At 45.6% G+C, this 18,012-nt stretch overlaps 1 protein-coding gene across 4 annotated transcripts in view; it reads right to left on the bottom strand.

Moving 5' to 3' along the window:
• LOC144491635 (SWI/SNF-related matrix-associated actin-dependent regulator of chromatin subfamily A member 5) overlaps window positions 1-17,726 on the bottom strand; it is a 36,658-nt gene extending 18,932 nt beyond the window's left edge. For 2 of the 4 annotated variants that reach the window (XM_078209757.1, XM_078209747.1), the window contains exons 1-8: window positions 17,466-17,726; window positions 11,656-11,739; window positions 8,568-8,734; window positions 6,920-7,020; window positions 5,062-5,162; window positions 4,167-4,346; window positions 1,929-2,084; window positions 42-173 (exon numbers count right to left, since the gene is read on the bottom strand). In XM_078209757.1, the coding sequence (XP_078065883.1) occupies window positions 42-173; window positions 1,929-2,084; window positions 4,167-4,346; window positions 5,062-5,162; window positions 6,920-7,020; window positions 8,568-8,734; window positions 11,656-11,739; window positions 17,466-17,582 (1,038 nt within the window). In that variant the 5' untranslated portion in view covers window positions 17,583-17,726. Of the gene's footprint in view, window positions 1-41; window positions 174-1,928; window positions 2,085-4,166; window positions 4,347-5,061; window positions 5,163-6,919; window positions 7,021-8,567; window positions 8,735-10,736; window positions 10,978-11,655; window positions 11,740-12,876; window positions 12,928-17,465 lie in introns of those variants that run through there. The other 2 variants (XM_078209766.1, XM_078209775.1) reach the window with 2 other exon arrangements.
• Window positions 17,727-18,012: the final 286 nt, after the last annotated feature.

The following is an 18,012-nucleotide window of genomic DNA, read 5'->3' as shown; positions in this document are numbered from 1 at the left end:
AACGGTACAGTCACTGTCGAGCTGCATTTCTCATTACTTACTGCAGACGAATTGAAGACATCCGGGAGGAGGAAGTTGAGCAGAGCCCAGAGTTCGTGCAGGTTGTTCTGAAGTGGTGTACCCGTGAGCAATAATCGATTTGTTGTTTTGAATTCTCTCACGATTTCAGAGAGCTGTAAATTTAGCAGATTTAAAAACATTACTGTACAAACTGGGTACAAGTTCGAATCATACTACTGGCACAACTGTAGATTCAGACTGCATTTAAAAGATCACTGATGTTTTAGGTGTTTATTCATGTCTGTCATTTCTCCAATGAATTCAGATATAGTGGCGCCAAATGCTTTGCATTAGGAAGCAAAAAGCAAGTGTGGTAATAGTACATCAAGATTACAAACGGTTATCTATAACTTGCAAGACAGGAATATGGAAACTTCCAAAGCCGTCCGCAATTGAATGGCATTTCTTTCAAATCGAAGCAATGGTTGTGGAAGGGGCAGCTGGTTAAAAAGCTTTTAAAACAAGAGCACACTACAGTCTGAATAAGCAGATCTGATCTTTGATTTTCAATTCAAACATTTCCACTCCACTCTTCCACTAGTGTTAAAACCCAGAGATTAACTATCGAGCCTCAATAATTGATGGTGCAATAACTTTCCCAGAAGTTTCTGAACCCCTGGAGTCATTTGGTTGAATATGGCACAGCGGTTCGCACTGCTGCCTCACAGCAACAGGGACCAGTGTCTGATTTCCGGCTTGGGTAACTGTGTGGAGTCCACATGTTCTCCCCATGTCTGTGTGGGTTTCCTCCGGGTGCTTCGGTTTCCTCCCACAGTCTGAAAGACATGCTGGTTAAGTGCATTGGCTGTGCTAAATTTTCCCCTCAGTGGACCCGAACAGGCGCCGGAGTGTGGTGACCAGGGGATTTTCACAGTAGCTTCATTACAGTGTTAATGTAAGCCTACTTGTGACACTAATAAACTTTAACTTAAAAAATTATTTGTCTGCATTGGATTGTGAGATTAAAGCGCTCTTTTCGTCAAGATTCGCATTCCATCTGTGACAATAAATGGTCCTTTTAATTTAGCTATTAAAACTTTGATGGAAGTGGAAAGGAACAGTGAAAGCAGCAAATAACAATTATATTAACCATTAGTACTCAAAATGTATCATTTTCCTTCATTTTAAAATCTCTATTCCTGGATTTCCCTCCAACCTTTTGTTCCAATCTTCCTGTCCTTCGTTATCTCATTCACCAGAGAACAGTCACTTTCATCCACACTGAATTCTTTTTTACTGTTCTTTGCCACTCCGTCTTACCCCGTCTTTGCATTCCCCTCTTCTGGGGAACAGTGTGCAGCAAACTTCTGTGCCTCATTTTCTGTCTGGTCCCAGACATAACTGCACCTTGCTCAAAAATAACCTCACTCCATGATATATAACCGAGAATGTGACACATGGTTTACAAAGTTTTAAAGTTTATTTATTAGTGGCACAAGTAGGCTTACATTAACACTGCAATGAAGTTACTCTGAAAATCCTCCAGTCGCCACACTTTGGTACACTGAGAATTTAGCACAGCCAAAGCACCTAACCAGCAATTTTTTTTGGACTGTGGGAGGAAACCGGAGCACCCGGAGGAAACCCACGCAGATGCGGGGAGAATGTGTAAACTCCGCACAGACGATGACCCAAGCTGGGAATCGAACCTGGGTCGCTGGAGCTGTGAGGAGGCAGTGCGAACCACTGAGCTACCAAGCTGTCACCTGCTCATGCTCCCATGCCACAAATCAAGCCTGTGTTTATCCCCAATTCACCTTAAGATGAGGCAGAAAATTTAGCATTCACTACAATGGTAGCCATGAACTCTGGTGGGAATGGACAGGATGGGGAAGAGAGCAGAGAAAATGAAGGGAAAACAAACTTACCTTGGATTTCTCATTTTTGATCCTGTGGGCTTCATCTATAACCAGATATCGCCAATTAAATTTTTTGAAAACAGATTTCTCCCTGATGAGCATTTCATACGACGTCACACAGACATCCCACTCTCCAGGAAGGAGGACATCTCTGATGAAAGCAGCCTGATAAAGAAAGAAGTGGGTTACATTTCAGTTTTCCAAACACCAGAAATTTATTTTTCTAGAATGCAATTGGGATACAGCAGAAACAGAACTGATCACAGGCATTAATCAGACAAATTTAGCTGAATAAAACACTGATATTGGGATTTTCCAGCCCCGCCAGCAGTGAGCAGCGTCAAGGGCAGGACGGGCAAAGGTGGAGAGCGGCCAAAGGTCAATTGGCTCTTGGCAACTCTCCAAACCATAGAATCCCTACAGTGCAGGAAGAGGCCATTCGGCCCATTAAGTCTGCACCGACCACAATCCCACCCAGGCCCTATTCTCCAAACCATAGAATCCCTCTCTGTCTGGAGCTCGCTCTGTCTGTCTCTCACCCCCTCTCTCCCTTTCTTTCTATTTCATGGCCTCCTCTATCTTTCTCCAGCTCTCCCTCTCTGTAGTCCAGAAGATGAAATCTCCTATTACTGGAGCGGACTCAGTCCATCGGAATCTTGTGGTTTATAGATACAGGATCAATGGGACTGTATTAGTGAGAACAGAATAGAATAGAATGCCTACAGTGCAGGAGGAGGCCATTCAGCCCATCGAGTCTGCACTGACCACAATCCCATCCAGGCCCTATTCCCGTAACTCCACATATTTATCCTGTTAACCCCCCCGACACTAGGGTTAATTTAGCACGGCCAATCAACCTAACCTGCACTTCTTTGGACTGTGGGACTTCTGACGAAGGAGCAGCGCTCCAAAAGCTAAAGGCATTTGCTACCAAATAAACCTGTTGGACTTTAACCTGGTGTTGTTAAAACTCTTGCTGTGAGGCAGCAGTGCTAACCACTGTGCCACCACTTCAAGATGTTCCAGCCCAGCACACCATTTTCCCTGCCACTGATGGGGCTGGAAAATCCCGCCCAGAGTGTTGCAAAGCAAGGAGAGAGCAATAAATTACAATATAATTGAACATATTTGCAAATTTACACTCAAACGTTGTATGCGTGGCAAATCTCTGATTTTAGTTGTGCAGAGCAAAGAAAAGCTGATCTCCATAGCCAGTCTCAAGGAACCTTGAGGGCTGACGTTAACACTGGTGACAGATCCATTCTCCGCATGCATGTTGAAAACATGTTTTTGAGAGAGTCGACGAAAGTAAATTCAATCCAGTGAAAGGCAGGATTAATATTAAAGATTGAACAATGGCCAAATACAACATTTCAATTTGTTAAGTCTAAATTTATTAAAATTGTATCCCAGGTTTTATGAGTCCTTCATTTATTGTACTTTTATTACACAAAGTGCTTGTTCACACAACTGCAATGCTAGTGGTATTTATTCAGCAATTTAAACAAGGTCATAGAGGTTTACAGCATGGAAAAAGTCTCTTCAGCCCAACTTGTCCATGCTGCTCTTTTTTTAAAACCCCTGAACTAATCCCAATTGCCCACGTTTGGCCCATACCCCTCTATACCCATCGAACTGTCTAAATGCTTTTTAAAAAACAAAATTGTACCCGCCTCTATTACTACCTCTGGCAGCTTGTTCCAGACACTCACCACCCTCAGTGAAAAAGTTGCCCCTCTGGACCCTTTCATATCTCTTCCCTCTCAGCTTAAACCGATGCCCTCTAGTTGGACTCCCCTACCTTTGGGAGGTATTCCAAAATTTGCCGTTATGGTTTATGGGTCAGTGTTTAGTTGTTAAAAAAAAATCTTACTCCCCCGTGAATGAACTGACTCTCTCGTGACTTGCCCAACAGATGCTGTATGTCCTTTGGTACCTCACCCATGCAGCTTTTTCACACACATGTTTTGACAGCAAGTGCTTGCGGATTACTTAAATCCTATTTGGTAAATGACAGATGTCGAGATAGCAACCAGCTTTAAGAATCCTGGCTGTTTTTTCTTGTTCCGATGCTGGGGCAGCAAGGGTAGTTGTACTTTCCCACTGGGGTCGGCCAACATATGGCAGGAGATCCAACAAGCGCTGCACGGATTACTTCCACAATGTGCAATGCATTTTCAAATTAAGCTCCATGCATCAGCTGTATTTTCCAACAGTATTTTTGGGAACATAAAATGCAGTTCTTACCCTTTGATCCTTGTCACCTATTAAACAAATAGCTCGAAGAGTCGGTATCCATCTTTTGAACTCAAGCATCCAGTTGTGCAGTGTAGACTTGGGGACTAGAACCATGTGAGGTCCAGGAATGTTTCTATAATGTTTCATGTACCCAAGAAGAGCAATAGTTTGCAAAGTCTTCCCGAGACCCTGTTAAACAAAGTAAAACAATTAATTCTCTTCGAATCAAAGACTGTTTTTTCATCAGTGTTGTCCTGAAGCATTTCTGAAATGTACTGGAAGAAACCATTCGGCCCATCAACTTTGTTCTGCAATTTAATTAGATCATAGCTCATCTACATCGTAACTCCATTTATCTGCCTTGGTTCCATTTCCCTAAACACTAATCTAACAAAAACCTTAGTCTCAGTTTTGACATGTCTAGACTAACCATGCCTCAAGTGTTTTATAAAATAAAAAGCTAGGTTTTGGCAGGAAGGAGGAGAAAACAAACGTTCCAGGTTTCCGCTAATCTTTCAATGGTACACCCTTGAACAGCCGGGAGAAGATACTTGTTCCCTATTTAGAAACATTGAAGATAGGAGCAGGAGGTGGCCATTTTGCCCTTCGAGTCTGCTCCGCCATTCATCACGATCGTGGCGGATCATCCAACTCAATAGCCTAATCCTGCTTTTTCCCCCCCCCATAACCTTTGATCCCATTCACCCCAAGTGCTAGACCTAGCCGCCTCTTGAATACATCTAATGAATGCTTCGCCCCGTTTTGAACCGGGAACATTTCACGTTCGGCGAACGTGATAACCACTACATTACAGAGACATTTATCTTATTAAATCCTTTAAACTAAACATCTCACATGCCTACACCAAACAATTGTTATGTCTACAATCAATGTGTATTCATACCATTTCATCTGCCAGGATACCATTAATGCCATTCTCATATAAAGAAATCAGCCAATTCAGTCCACGGATCTGATAGTCGCGGAGTTTCCCTCCTTTTACATCTGTGGAAGAGACCCCAAACATTTAGAGCCTTCAACCGTTGTAAGAGTCTGCACAGAATACAGCTTAAGAGGAAATTAAATCAGTGCCATGACCAAAAGGAAAAGTATTACTGTTTCAGGAACCATTGAACCGAAAGCACCATGATAGCTTGAGACAACAAAAAGCAAGCAGCACAATCCATTTGGTATTAGGGTCTCAATGTTTGCATCAAGAATGTCAGCGTTCAGACGCAGGTTCCAAAACAAAGGTGGTGATTTTCACCACGACTACTACCATTCTATAGCAGCTAAATTGACCAATAAAACAAGGCCAAAGTATATACAGAAACATAAACTGTTAAACAGAGCACATAAACTTTACTAAGGGAAGTATGAGCAAGATTGGGAGGGCAGAGAGAAGGAATGATGGTGAGGAACCACTTTACTGGGCTTTGACTGCTTTGTAAGAAATCATTGCATTGACATTACTGGGAATTTTAATATGTTATGAGTATTTGCAGTATTGCACGCAGTTCTGGTCATCACACTACCAGTAGGACGTGGAAGCTTTGGAGAGAGATTCACCAGGATGTTGCCTCGTCTCAAGGGTGTTGGCTATGAGGAGAGGCTGAATAAACTAGCATTGTTTTCATTGGAAAGACAGAGGCTGAGGACAGACCTGATAGAGGTGTACAAAATTATGAGAGGCATAGGCAGGGTGGATAGTCAGAAGCTTTTTTCCAAGGGTGGAAGTGTTAATTACAAGGGGGCGCAGGTTCAAGGTGAGAGGGGTAAAATTTAAGGGAGATGTGTGGGGGAAGTTTTTCACAGAGTGGTGGGTGCCTGGAATGCACTACCAGGGGAGGTGGTGGAAGCAGGCACATTAGCAACGTTTAAGAGGCATCTCAACGGGTAAATGAACAGGGAGGGAATAGAGGGATACAGACCCAAATAAGGACAGAAGGTTTTTTCTTTAATTTAGGAAGGGCATCATGATTGGCACAGGCTGGGAGGGCCGGAGGGCCTGTCTTGTGCTGTACTTTTGTTTGTTCTTTGATTGGGGAAATGCCATTTGAGAGATCAGATCATTCAGCTCACCATTTCATAGGGTAAGGAACTGATTATACATGATTCTCAACACCAAAAGGAGAGCATGTCACATGTACGCAATCTGTCTGATAATCCAATTATTCCTCATGAAAACAGATGGTTCCTTTTAATGTGGCGCACACTAACATGTTAAAATGGCTGCTCGGACCCCATGAAAAATAAGCTGAAGCAGTTTCAACTCAGTTCCTTGGGAGCACTGGTTGAGAGGGCAAAGCTGAACAAAACAAAGACCAAGGTGAAAGGCTGATATATGAAACACATGTCATACTGGCATGAGGGAGATCTTTGAGCTTTACCCTGCATTTTATTCATGCTGAATTTAACCTCAAAATACTCAATATCGACAATATCCAGTCAGAAAATATTATGTCAGATTACAAGTTAGGCTGGAGTGAGCCCGTGGTGTCTATCAGCATTAGTAGGTTGTTCCATTAAAAAGACCCCTTATTCCAATAAATAAAGCCAATTAAACCAGCAGAACAGGAGGTGCTGTTTTTGGAGATTTAATTACAACAGTCTCAAATGTCCCACAAGTCTAATTTTGACAAAATTGAATACTGCACATCGATGAATGGTGACTGAAAATGTGAAAGCAATTGGGAAAAGGGAGTGAAAACTGAGCTACATTAACTCATGTATGAAATAATGAATAAAATGGCTTTACATACATGATGGGGATTCTTCAAACCTTGTGCAGACATTGGTTGTCTTGCTGTTTTCTGACAGTAGCTCTTCATCCTCTTCCTGTTCCGTACGACGATGCCGATAGCTAAGAATTAAAAGTGAATTGTTTTGTGCGAGGGGTTACTATTACTTTCCAAACCATTTTAAAAGAGCTGTTACTACAGTCAATTTCAAATCCACAATCACTTCAGAATAAACAGCACCGTACAAATTATTTTGGAGATTGTGCATTACTTTTGTGATGAAGATTAGTACATAGAATCCTAAAAGTGCAGAAAGAGGCCATTTGGCCCATGGAGTCTGCACCGGCCTCAATCCCTCCCAGACCCTATCCCCATAATGCCATGCTTTGAAATCTACTGTTATGTAAATACTCGACCAAGACCATGGTAGATTACACAGCATATTAGTATTTTTAAAATTTAATTAGGTAATTACACATGTATAATCTTTTGTGCCAATAGTTGTCAACATAGTCTTCAATCATACACATGACAAATTGAAGAACATCAGTGTTTTTAATGCAAGTTTGACAGGAATTCCACGCCTGTTATACAGATGCAGGATATTTTAACACTTGGTGACTAAGATGCTGTTTCAACTTTAAAAAGGCAGAGAAAAGGTGTAGGCCATGCAACCTCAGACATCTGTTTATTCAATTAAATCATGCCTGCTGTTGCTTCATATCACTTGATAGTGCACCCAACAAAGTAAAAAATCCATTCAGAAAATTTAGCACCCATAGCCATTTGGGGCAGACCTTTCCACCAAGTGGAACGAAATAGCCCTCACTTTCAATCCTAAGTGACCTCGTTCTAATTTTAAGATGTGCCCCCTTGAACCAGATTTCCCTCAAAAGAAATTAGTCTCTGTATCTACCCTATCAAATCCCCTAATCATTTTAAACACCTCAATTTGGTCACTCTTTAATACTCTAAACTCAACGGAATGAAAGCCAAATTTATGGAACATGTTATGTTCTCATAACCTAACACTAAGACCAGACAGCATTCCGGTGCAAGACCAATATTACTTTCCAGAGGTTCATTGCCCAGAACCAAAGGCAGTTCTCCAGCTGAGGTTTGACCAAGGCTCTGTACAACTTCCTCATTTTTTCATCCCAATCTATTTTGAGATAAATGCCATCTTCCTCTTAGCATATTCCATTATATTTTGTAACAGTGCAGTAATATCGTGTTACTTGTATACATGGAAACTCAAATCTCTTTTGCTCCTCCACAACTAATCTCTCTTGTCGAAAACACTCAGATTCACCTTTCTCAGTTCCAAAGTGGGTGGCCTCACACTTCTCCACACTGAACTACATTTGCCACAGCTTTGCCCACTCACTGGGCTATGCCCTCTTTGCAACTCCATCGTATGATCCCAATTTGTGGTTGCTCCTAACCTAGTCTGCAAACATGGATGAAGCAGTAAAGAGTTATATCCAAATCACTGAAAGCCGAGCCCCCAAAACCTCAAGGAGGAATGAAAGCTTTACTTCCACCATTCTACTTTGATCCCAACATTAACGCCTCTTTGGCCTTCAAACGCGAGGAACACTTTCCAAATTGAAATCTCTCAGAATTTGCATCATGAATCCAAAAACACATTGCCTGGAATATATCTTACTCTCCAACCGACAGAAGCGTCTGTTTCTCATCTTTCTTTAATCGAGGGCGCCCGGGTTTCATCTTTAAAGGAGACGTTGGAGTTTTCTGTGCAGCAGGTTGGATAAAGTGGGCAAAAAGCTCGGTCTGTTGCAGCAGATAATCAAATCTATTTGCCCTGTCTGCTTTCTGTCGAACAAGAAAAAAAAATGTTAAGAAGAAAATAAAGCATTGAGAATTAACGTCACAAGAGTGTGCAAACACATCTCATTTAATCTACAGTTCTCCTTGTGGGGGCTGCAGATCCGTTTTTATTGAAGCGTAATAGTACGTGTCTTTGGAAAACAGCCTTTCACCTGGTATTACTTTGTAAATTGGGCAACTGAGTAACATTTGGGTGAGGTGGGGAAAGAAGAATAAACACAACCCTCTCTGCTGTGGGGCTATTAAATCATTCCCAGTGTAATTGTGATTTCACTTTGTGCCAGTAAATTCAAAAATGCTCTTCAAACACAACCTATAATTCTACATACAGGATAGTACACAAATGTGTATAGTACTGTACGTGCCAGCTTCAAATTTAGCACTGTTCATGTTTAACTCTCTATAAAAAGTGTTAAAAGCACAAGTTAGTAGAATGTTTGTGCAGGCAAGAGGAGGAAGCTTGGTGGATAAAATCTTATGGTAAAAGCAGTCTTTTATCTACCACAATATTTCTAAAATAGCTTAGTAGTTAATAACCTCTATTCTATACCATTTCCAATGGTTTGCTGGCACTACCCTGGTGCTAAAATTGCTCCATTTGCTCAGAGGATATTGCAAAACCAAAGCAAGAGTGTCCAAGTTTAGAAAGTCAAAACCTGTTCAATTTTGAGAGATTAAAAATATGATTCGTTCCATCCCTGAACCACGGGGGAATATTTATACAGTTTATATTTATACAGTTGAACAGTGCAAAAAGACAACTAATTGCTGATTTGAAAAGGCCACTACTCCACTTATCGCACCCCACAAAAAGGAGGGTCATGGGATGTGGGCATCACTCGCCAGACCGGCATCCATTACCCTCAAGGTGGTGGTGAGCAGCCTTCTTGAACAGCTGCAGTCTGTGTGGTACATACACCAACAATGCTGTTAGGGAGATTGTTCCAAGAGTTTGACCCTGCAATAGTGATATAGTTCCAGGCACTGTTTTTGAGTTGGATGGAAACTTGCAAGTTAAGTTCCCAAGCATCTTGTTTCTGCTGGTTGGGCAATCTAAAACATGGGGGCACAGTCTCAGGATAAGGGACCAATCATTTAGGGCTAAGATGAGGAAATTACTTCACCCAAAGGTTGTGAATCTTTGGAATTCTCGGCCTCAAGAACGTTGTGAATGCTCCATAAATACTTTAAAGTCTGGGAGAGACAGTTTTTTGGTCTCTCAAGGAATCAAGGGATATGGGGAATGGACGGGGAAATGGAGTTGAAGCCCAAGATCGGCAATGATCAAACCGAATGGCAGAGCAGGCTCGAAGAGCCATGTGGTCTACTGTTGCCCCTCCTAGTGTTGTCTTCCATCTGCTGTCCTTGTTGTTCTAGGTGTTGGAGGCCATGGATTTGGAAGGTGCTGTCAAAGGAGCCTTGAAAAGATACTGTCGTGCATCTTGCATATGGTTCACACTGCTGCCAATTTATGGGTGGTGAATGGAGTGACAATCAAGTGGCTGCTTTGCCTTGGAAGGTGCCGAGTTTCTTGAATGTTGTTGGGACTGCACTCATCCAGGCAAATGAAGGATATTCCTTCACACTTCTGACTCCTGCCTACGGATTATGGGTAGGTTTTGGGGATTTAAGTGGTGGGTCATTCGCCATAGAATTCCCAGCCTCTGACCTACTCTTGTAGCTCTCAGTAATTATATGCTCAGTTCAGTTTCTGGTCAATGGTAACCCCCAGAATGTTGATGGCGGAAGATTCAACAATGGTAAAGCGGCTGATTATTAAGGGGGAAAATGGCTCGAGTCTCTCTTGTTGGAGATGATCATTGCCTGGCACTCGGGTGGTACAAAAGTGATTTGCCACTTGTCAGTCCAAGCCTGAACATTATCCAGGTCTTGCTGCGTGCAAGAACAGGCTGCTTCGGTATCTGAGGAGGTGCAAACTGTACAAAGCGTAGTGCAATTCTCATCTTTAAACACCCTTACTTCTGACCTTATGATGAAGCAGCTGAAAAAGTTTGGGCCTAGGGCACCACCCTGAGGAACTCCTACAATCATGTCTTGGGGCTGAGATGAATGGCCTCCACCATTTACAACCATCTTCTTTTGTGTGAGGTATGACTCCAACCAGTGGACAGCTTTCCTGATTCCCACTGAGTTCAGTTTTGCTAGGTCTTCTTGATGCCACACGTAGTCAAATATTCCCTCAATGTCATGGACAGTCATTCATCTCACTGCCACAACACAAATAGGACAAAAAACCTCTGCTTAGTTTAAAGCATCACAACACAAGGAACGGGGAAATATCAATCAACTTTAAAAGGTACAGCAGGCCACTACTTACTGAAGAAGCATATATCTCACCTATCAGTTATGGTTACCACATTATCATAGTCTTCTTAGGACGTTATCATTCCTGATCTAACAGTAGTTTGATCCTTCTGCAAGTTGGCCATATTCTAAGTTATCTAATATTGAATGATGTGCATCATTCAGCTAATGAAAGACTGCAATTGCCAGTACCAGCTTTCAAAAATGGGACTAACCACCCTGTGAAGTCAGGATACTGAAATTCCTCCTGAGGAAATTCAGGCTGAAAGTGTTGCGAGTCAGCACTGATGGATGAGGATTAAATGGGCTCCTGCTCTAAAAGATGGAGCGGTAAAGCTGAAAAATTTAAAACAAAAAGCTCACAAGACCAGCACCCTCAGGCAAAGCTGTACTTTCTTTGGGTGGTGGCAGTGATGCACAGCTGGTCCCCCAAGATGATAACCTAATGAATTCTCATTTGTTAATTACTCGATCCAAATTAAAATGAATGTAAAGCAAAGAGACTTTCCATGTATGAATGAATTGCAATACTATGTACAAATGAAAATAATTTAAACAAATGCTTCCTTTACTGATTTTACCATTTTTTCTTCATAGGCCGGATCCTCCTCTTTCACCTCTGGTTTAGGCACTTTGAATATAAATGCTGTATCAGCACTGTCCATCTAGTACAGAAAACATTACGTGAACAGCCAATAAACAGGTTTATAAGAAACAGAAACTTGCAGAGTGGAAAATTTATTCATCCAAATGACACTGCATTATAAATATTACACCCGCTGATTTTTCATTTAGCAGGTGGACTTCCAAGCAGAACAATACACGTTTCACACAGGACCAATGCCGTTTGGTACTGAGGGAATGTTCTCTCTCCCTTTAAATTGGGCAAAGTAGATTACAGGTTTGCCTAAGAAAATGCCTAAGACATTAAAACCAGCTTTTGTCTTGAGAATGAATCTTGATTCAAAACCCTATTTTGCCAAATCTCTAATCTCAAAGGGTCGAGATAAAAAAAAGCAAAGAATTATATTTCTATAGTACCTTTCATGATCTCAACACTCTGTTTTTATGATATTAACTGAGTGATAAATACGATGTGGAGATGCCGGCGTTGGACTGGGGTAAGCACAGTAAGAAGTCTCAACATTAGGTTAAAGTCCAACAGGTTTATTTGGTGACACAAGCCACAGGCTTTTAGAGCGTTGCTCCTTCATCAGGTGAGTGGGAGTTCTGTTCACAAAAAGGGCATACAAAGACACAAACTCAATTTACAAAATGATGGTTGGAATGCGAGTCTTTACAAGTAATCAATTCTTAAAGGTACAGACAATGTGAGTGGAGAGGGGGTTAAGCACAGGTTAAGCACCTGTGCTTAACCCTCTCTCCACTCGCATTCCAACCATTATTTTGTAAATTGAGTTTGTGTCTTTATATGCCCTGTTTGTGAACAAACTCCCACTCACCTGATGAAGGAGCAGCGCTCCGAAAGCTTGTGGCTTGTGCTACCAAATAAACCTGTTGGACTTTAACCTGGTGTTGAGACTTCTTACTGTGATGAATACGAGACAGGACACAGGACACTTCAAAATGATGCCCTGGGAACCTTTATACCGGAACAAGAAGGAAGAAAGGGTTGTCTCTCATCCAAAAGGCGGCACCTTTGACAGTATAGTACTTTGTCGTAGTGTCAATCTGGATTTCTAGTCTCAAGTCACTGGAGTGGTATTTGAACCCATAACTACCTGACTCAGAGGTGAGAGTGCTACCAACTACGTTGCACCTAATAAGAAATATGAACTTACAATAGGCATTTCATAATGGTTCATCTCATCTCCCCAGCGAACTGCCGCTATAGCTAGTCAGGTCCAAAATTATTTTGTCATTACAGGTGACAAGAAACAAGACATTCAGTCCAATTGGCCTGTGCGTACTTGCTAGGCCGTCCATCCATCAGTCTTTCCTTTTCTAGAGAAAATAAGTCCAGTCTTTCCTGATACAGGATAGCCTCTCAGTTGTACTATCACCCTTGTCAATCTTCTTTTTCGCATCTTTGTATCCTTTTTATAATTTGGAAGCCAGAACTGCGCAGACTACATCAATGTGTGGTTTAACCACCTTTAACATAGAAAAAATCTCCAAAGTACTCCATGGGACTTGTCTAAAAATATTTAACACTGAGCCACAAGTTATATTAGTATAGATGTGGTCAAACTGGTAAGTTTTAAAGGGGGGAGAGGTTTAGGAAGAGTATTCCAAATGCAGGGCTTAGGCAGCTAAAGGCAATTTATCAACGTCACAGGTAGGCTTACATTAACACTGCAATGAAGTTACTTTGAAAATCACCTGGTCGCCACTGAGGGAGAATTTAGCAGGGCCAATGCACCTAACCAGCATGTCTTTTGGACTGTGGGAGGAAACTGGAGCAGCTGGAAGAAAACCACGCAGACAGGGGGAAAACGTGCAAAGTCCACACAGACAGTGACCCAAGTCGGGAATCAAACCCGGGTCCCTGGCGCTGTGAGGCAGCAGTGCTAACCGCTGTGCATCATGACCACCTGTCAAAAGCAGGGACGTGCAAGTTGCCAGAAATGGAGGAGCACAGTGATCTGCAGGACTGCAGGGGACAGGAAGGGGTAAGGCTGGATTTGAGAACAAGGATGACATGAAAACTAAGGCGTTGCTAGACTGGAGGTGATGGTTGAACAGACTTGATTCAAGTTAGGATTCAGAGCGTTTTGAACAAAGTTTATGGAGCTGACTGGCAAGTAATCGTACCCAGAATAAAAGGCTTAGGAGTTGTTACACCTCCCAAATTTGCGCTGACCCAAAAGCTACTGGGATCCGAAACATTTAGCCATGTTTGTTTGGGTATAGATGTTACATAGGCACAGAGGAATTAGGAGCAGAAGTAGGCAATTCAGTCCTTCGAACCTGCCCCGCCATTCAATCAGATCATGGCTGATCTCTCCCTGGTCTCCAATCCATCTCCCCTCCTGTTCCCCTTATCTCTTTAACCTGTTCTTTTTTTTAAAAATCAGAAATATATCTATTTCCTTCTTGAAACCATTAAATGATTCAAACTCCACCACGCTATGGGGCACCTAGTTCCACAAACTCACCACCTTCTGCGAGAAGTAGTCTCTTCTCATTTCAGCTTTAAATCTACCACCTCTCAACATATACCTGTGACCTCTTGTTCTAGATTGCTCCACAAGGGGAAACATTTGGTCTATGTTAACCTTATCAATCCCTTTTAGTATTTTATATACCTCGATCAGACCTCGTCATCCTTCTAAACTCCAGTGAGTACAAGCCCAAACTGTTTAATCTCTCCTCGTACATCAACCCTTTCATTCCTGGAATCAATCTGGTGAACCTCCTCTGAACTACTTCCAATGCCGCAACATCCTTCCTCAAATGAGACCAAAACTGGACACAATACTCCAGATGTGGTCTCACCAACACCCTGTACAATTGCAACAACACTTAAAAAGAACAAAGAACAGTACAGCACAGGAACAGGCCCATCGGCCCACCAAGTCTGTGCCAACACAGATGCCTCTCTAATCTAATATTTTCTTGCCTCTACTTGGTCCACATCTCTCTATTCCCTGCCTATTCACGTATCTATCCAGATGCCTCTTGAATGTCATCATAGAATCTGCTTCCACCACCTCCTCCGGCAGGCCGTTCCAGGCATTCACCCCCTCTGTGAAAAACACGCCCCTCACATCTCTTTTAAACTTTCCCCCTTACTTTCAACCTATGCCCCCGAGTAACTGACCCTTCAGCCCTGGGAAAAAGACTGACTATTCACTCTATTCAAGCCTGTCATAATCTTGTAAACCTGTCAGATCTCCCCTCATCCTCCGACGCTCCAATGAAAACAATCCAAGTTTGTTCAACCTTTCTTCATAGTCCATATCCTCCAAACCAGGCAGTATCCTTGGAAATCTCTTCTGCACCCTTCTGGTAGTGTGGCGATCAGAATTGTACACAATACTCCAAATGCGGCCTAAACAAAGTCTTATACAGCTGCAACACGATTTTCCAATGCCTTCTCTACTTTTATACTCCGGTCCTTTCACAATAAATGCAAACATTCCATTTGCCTTCTTCATTACATGCAGTGCCTGCATTCCAACTTTCTGTGATTCATGAACAAAGCGTGGGTTAAGATTGTGGAACTAACTGGCTGCTGCATGGAAGCTCTTGAGGCGAAGATGTCATTTTGAAGGTGAGGGGAGTGGTGGCGGCGAAGTGATGCTGGATCAGTAACAGAGGGAGAGGGGCGGAGGCAGGCATTCTGGGGGGGGGGGGGGGGGGGGAAGAGATGATAAAGAGATTCTATGGGGGAGTGTTAAGGGTTTTCCGGGGGGGGGGGGGGGGGGGGAGTTGAGGGTTTTCTATGGGGGGGGTGTTCAGGGTTTCCTGGGGGGGGGGGGGGGTGTTCAGGGTTTCCTGGGGTGTTCAGGGTTTCCTGGGGTTGGGGGGGGGGGGTGTTCAGGGTTTCCTGGGGTGGGGGGGGGTGTTCAGGGTTTCCTGGGGGGGGGGGGGGGGTTCAAGGTTTCCTTGGGGGGGGTTCAAGGTTTCCTGGGGGGGGGGGGTGTTCGGGTTTCCTGGGGGGGGGGGGGGGGGCGGTGTTAAGGGTTTCCTATGGGGGAGGGGGGGTGTTAAGGGTTTCCTGGGGGGGGGGGGGGGTGTTAAGGGTTGTCTGGCCGGGGGGGGGGGTGGGTGTTAAGGGTTGTCTGGCCGGGGGGGGGGGGGGTGGGTGTTAAGGATTTCCTGGGGTGGGGGGGGGGTGTTCAGGGTTTCCTGGGGGGGGGTTCAAGGTTTCCTTGGGGGGGGGGGGTTCAAGGTTTCCTGGGGGGGGGGGGGTGTTCGGGTTTCCTGGGGGGGGGGGGCGGTGTTAAGGGTTTCCTATGGGGGAGGGGGGGGGTGTTAAGGGTTTCCTGGGGGGGGGGGGGGGGTGGGTGTTAAGGGTTTCCTAATGGGGGAGGGGTGTTAAGGGTTGTCTGGCGGGGGGGGGTGGGTGTTAAGGATTTCCTTATGGGGGGGGGTGTTAAGGGTTTCCTTATGGGGGGGGTGTTAAGGGTTTCCTATGGGGGGGGTGTTAAGGGTTTCCTATGGGGGGGGTGTTAAGGGTTTCCTATGGGGGGGGTGTTAAGGGTTTCCTATGGGGGGGGTGTTAAGGGTTTCCTATGGGGGGGGTGTTAAGGGTTTCCTATGGGGGGGGGTGTTAAGGGTTTCCTATGGGGGGGTGTTAAGGGTTTCCTATGGGGGGGTGTTAAGGGTTTCCTAATTGGGGGGGGGGGTGTTAAGGGTTGTCTGGCGGGGGGGGGGGGGTGTGTTAAGGGTTTCCTGGGGGGGGGGGGGGTGGTGGGTGTTAAGGATTTCCTAATGGGGGGGGGTGTTAAGGGTTTCCTATGGGGGGGGGGTGTTAAGGGTTTCCTGGAGGGGAGCGGTGTTAAGGGTTTCCTATGGGGGGGGCAGTGTTAAGGGTTTCCTATGGGGGGGGGGGGGGGGGGGGTGGGGGGGGTTCAGGGTTTCCTATGGGGGGGGTGGTGTTAAGGGTTTCCTATGGCGGGGGGGTGTTAAGGGTTTCCTATGGCGGGGGGGTGTTCAGGGTTTCCTATGGGGGGGCGGTGTTCAGGGTTTCCTATGGGGGGGGGGGGGGGTGTTCAGGGTTTCCTATGGCGGGGGGGTGTTAAGCGTTTCCTATGGGGGGGTGTTAAGGGTTTCCTATGGGGGGGGTGTTAAGGGTTTCCTATGGGGGGGGTGTTAAGGGTTTCCTATGGGGGGGGTGTTGAGGGTTTCCTATGGGGGGTGTTAAGGGTTTCCTATGGGGGAGGTGTGAAGGGTTTCCTATGGGGGGGGTGTGAAGGGTTTCCTATGGGGGGGGTGTTAAGGGTTTCCTATGGGGGGGGTGTGTTAAGGGTTTCAGATGGGGTGGGGGGGTGTTGAGGGTTTTCTATGGGGGGGGGTGTTGAGGGTTTTCTATGGGGGGGGGTGTTGAGGGTTTTCTATGGGGGGGGGTGTTGAGGGTTTTCTATGGGGGGGGTGTGTTAAGGGTTTCAGATGTGGGTCTATCAGCCTCGCTTTGCCATTATCCTCACTCAGTCTGGAGACAAAGGGGGATGGAGCCGCACTGAGCATGCGCCATTGCCGACAACACGACCGTTTGAGCGGAGGAGGAGGAGGAGGGGGGCTCACGGTACCGGATCTCCCGCCCCGCCCCCCCGGGAGTGGGGGGTTCACATATACCAGGATTGGGGGAGGGGCTTAACCTGGGGAAACAATGCGATCTCGGGGCTAGTACCGCGTGGGCGGCTGAACGGTCTCCGTCCAGAAGCCGACACGAGGCCAGGGCCGGGATTCGCCGGTAACCCACCTGTCCCGGGCCCTGGATCTGACCCTCCGCCAACGGCTTGGCGCCCGCCTCCTCCGTCCGCCCCTCGGCCGGGTTCAGATTCAGGTTGGCGCTCGGCCTCTCCTCCGCTTCCGACATCCTGCCCGCTCTCCCGCTCCCTCACTGCCGGCTCGGGTGAATCCACGGGGCGTCTGATTCCTCCCGCTCCGCGCCGACAGCCCGCCCCGCGCTCTGCCTCCACTCAGCCGGCTCCCAGCTTCCGCTCAACCGCCCGCCGCTCTCGCGAGACTGCGGCTGGAAAGCCCCGCCCACCGGACCGTTACCAGGCAACAGTGTGCTGGGGGGAGGGACCGGGGCGGGCAGGAGGGGAGGGGGGGGAGGGGAGGATCGGGGGATGGGGGGGGGGGGGGGGAGGCGGGGGATGGGGGGGGAGGATCGGGGGATGGGGGGGGAGGATCGGGGGATGGGGGGGGGGGGAGGATCGGGGATGGGGGGGGGGGGGGATGGGGGGGGGAGGACCGGGGGATGGGGGGGGAGGATCGGGGGATGGGGGGGAGGATTGGGGGAT

The sequence above is a fragment of the Mustelus asterias genome, chromosome 1 (assembly GCF_964213995.1).
Source record: "Mustelus asterias chromosome 1, sMusAst1.hap1.1, whole genome shotgun sequence".
Lineage (NCBI taxonomy): Eukaryota > Metazoa > Chordata > Chondrichthyes > Carcharhiniformes > Triakidae > Mustelus > Mustelus asterias.
This window is presented reverse-complemented; position numbering and strand designations above follow the sequence as displayed.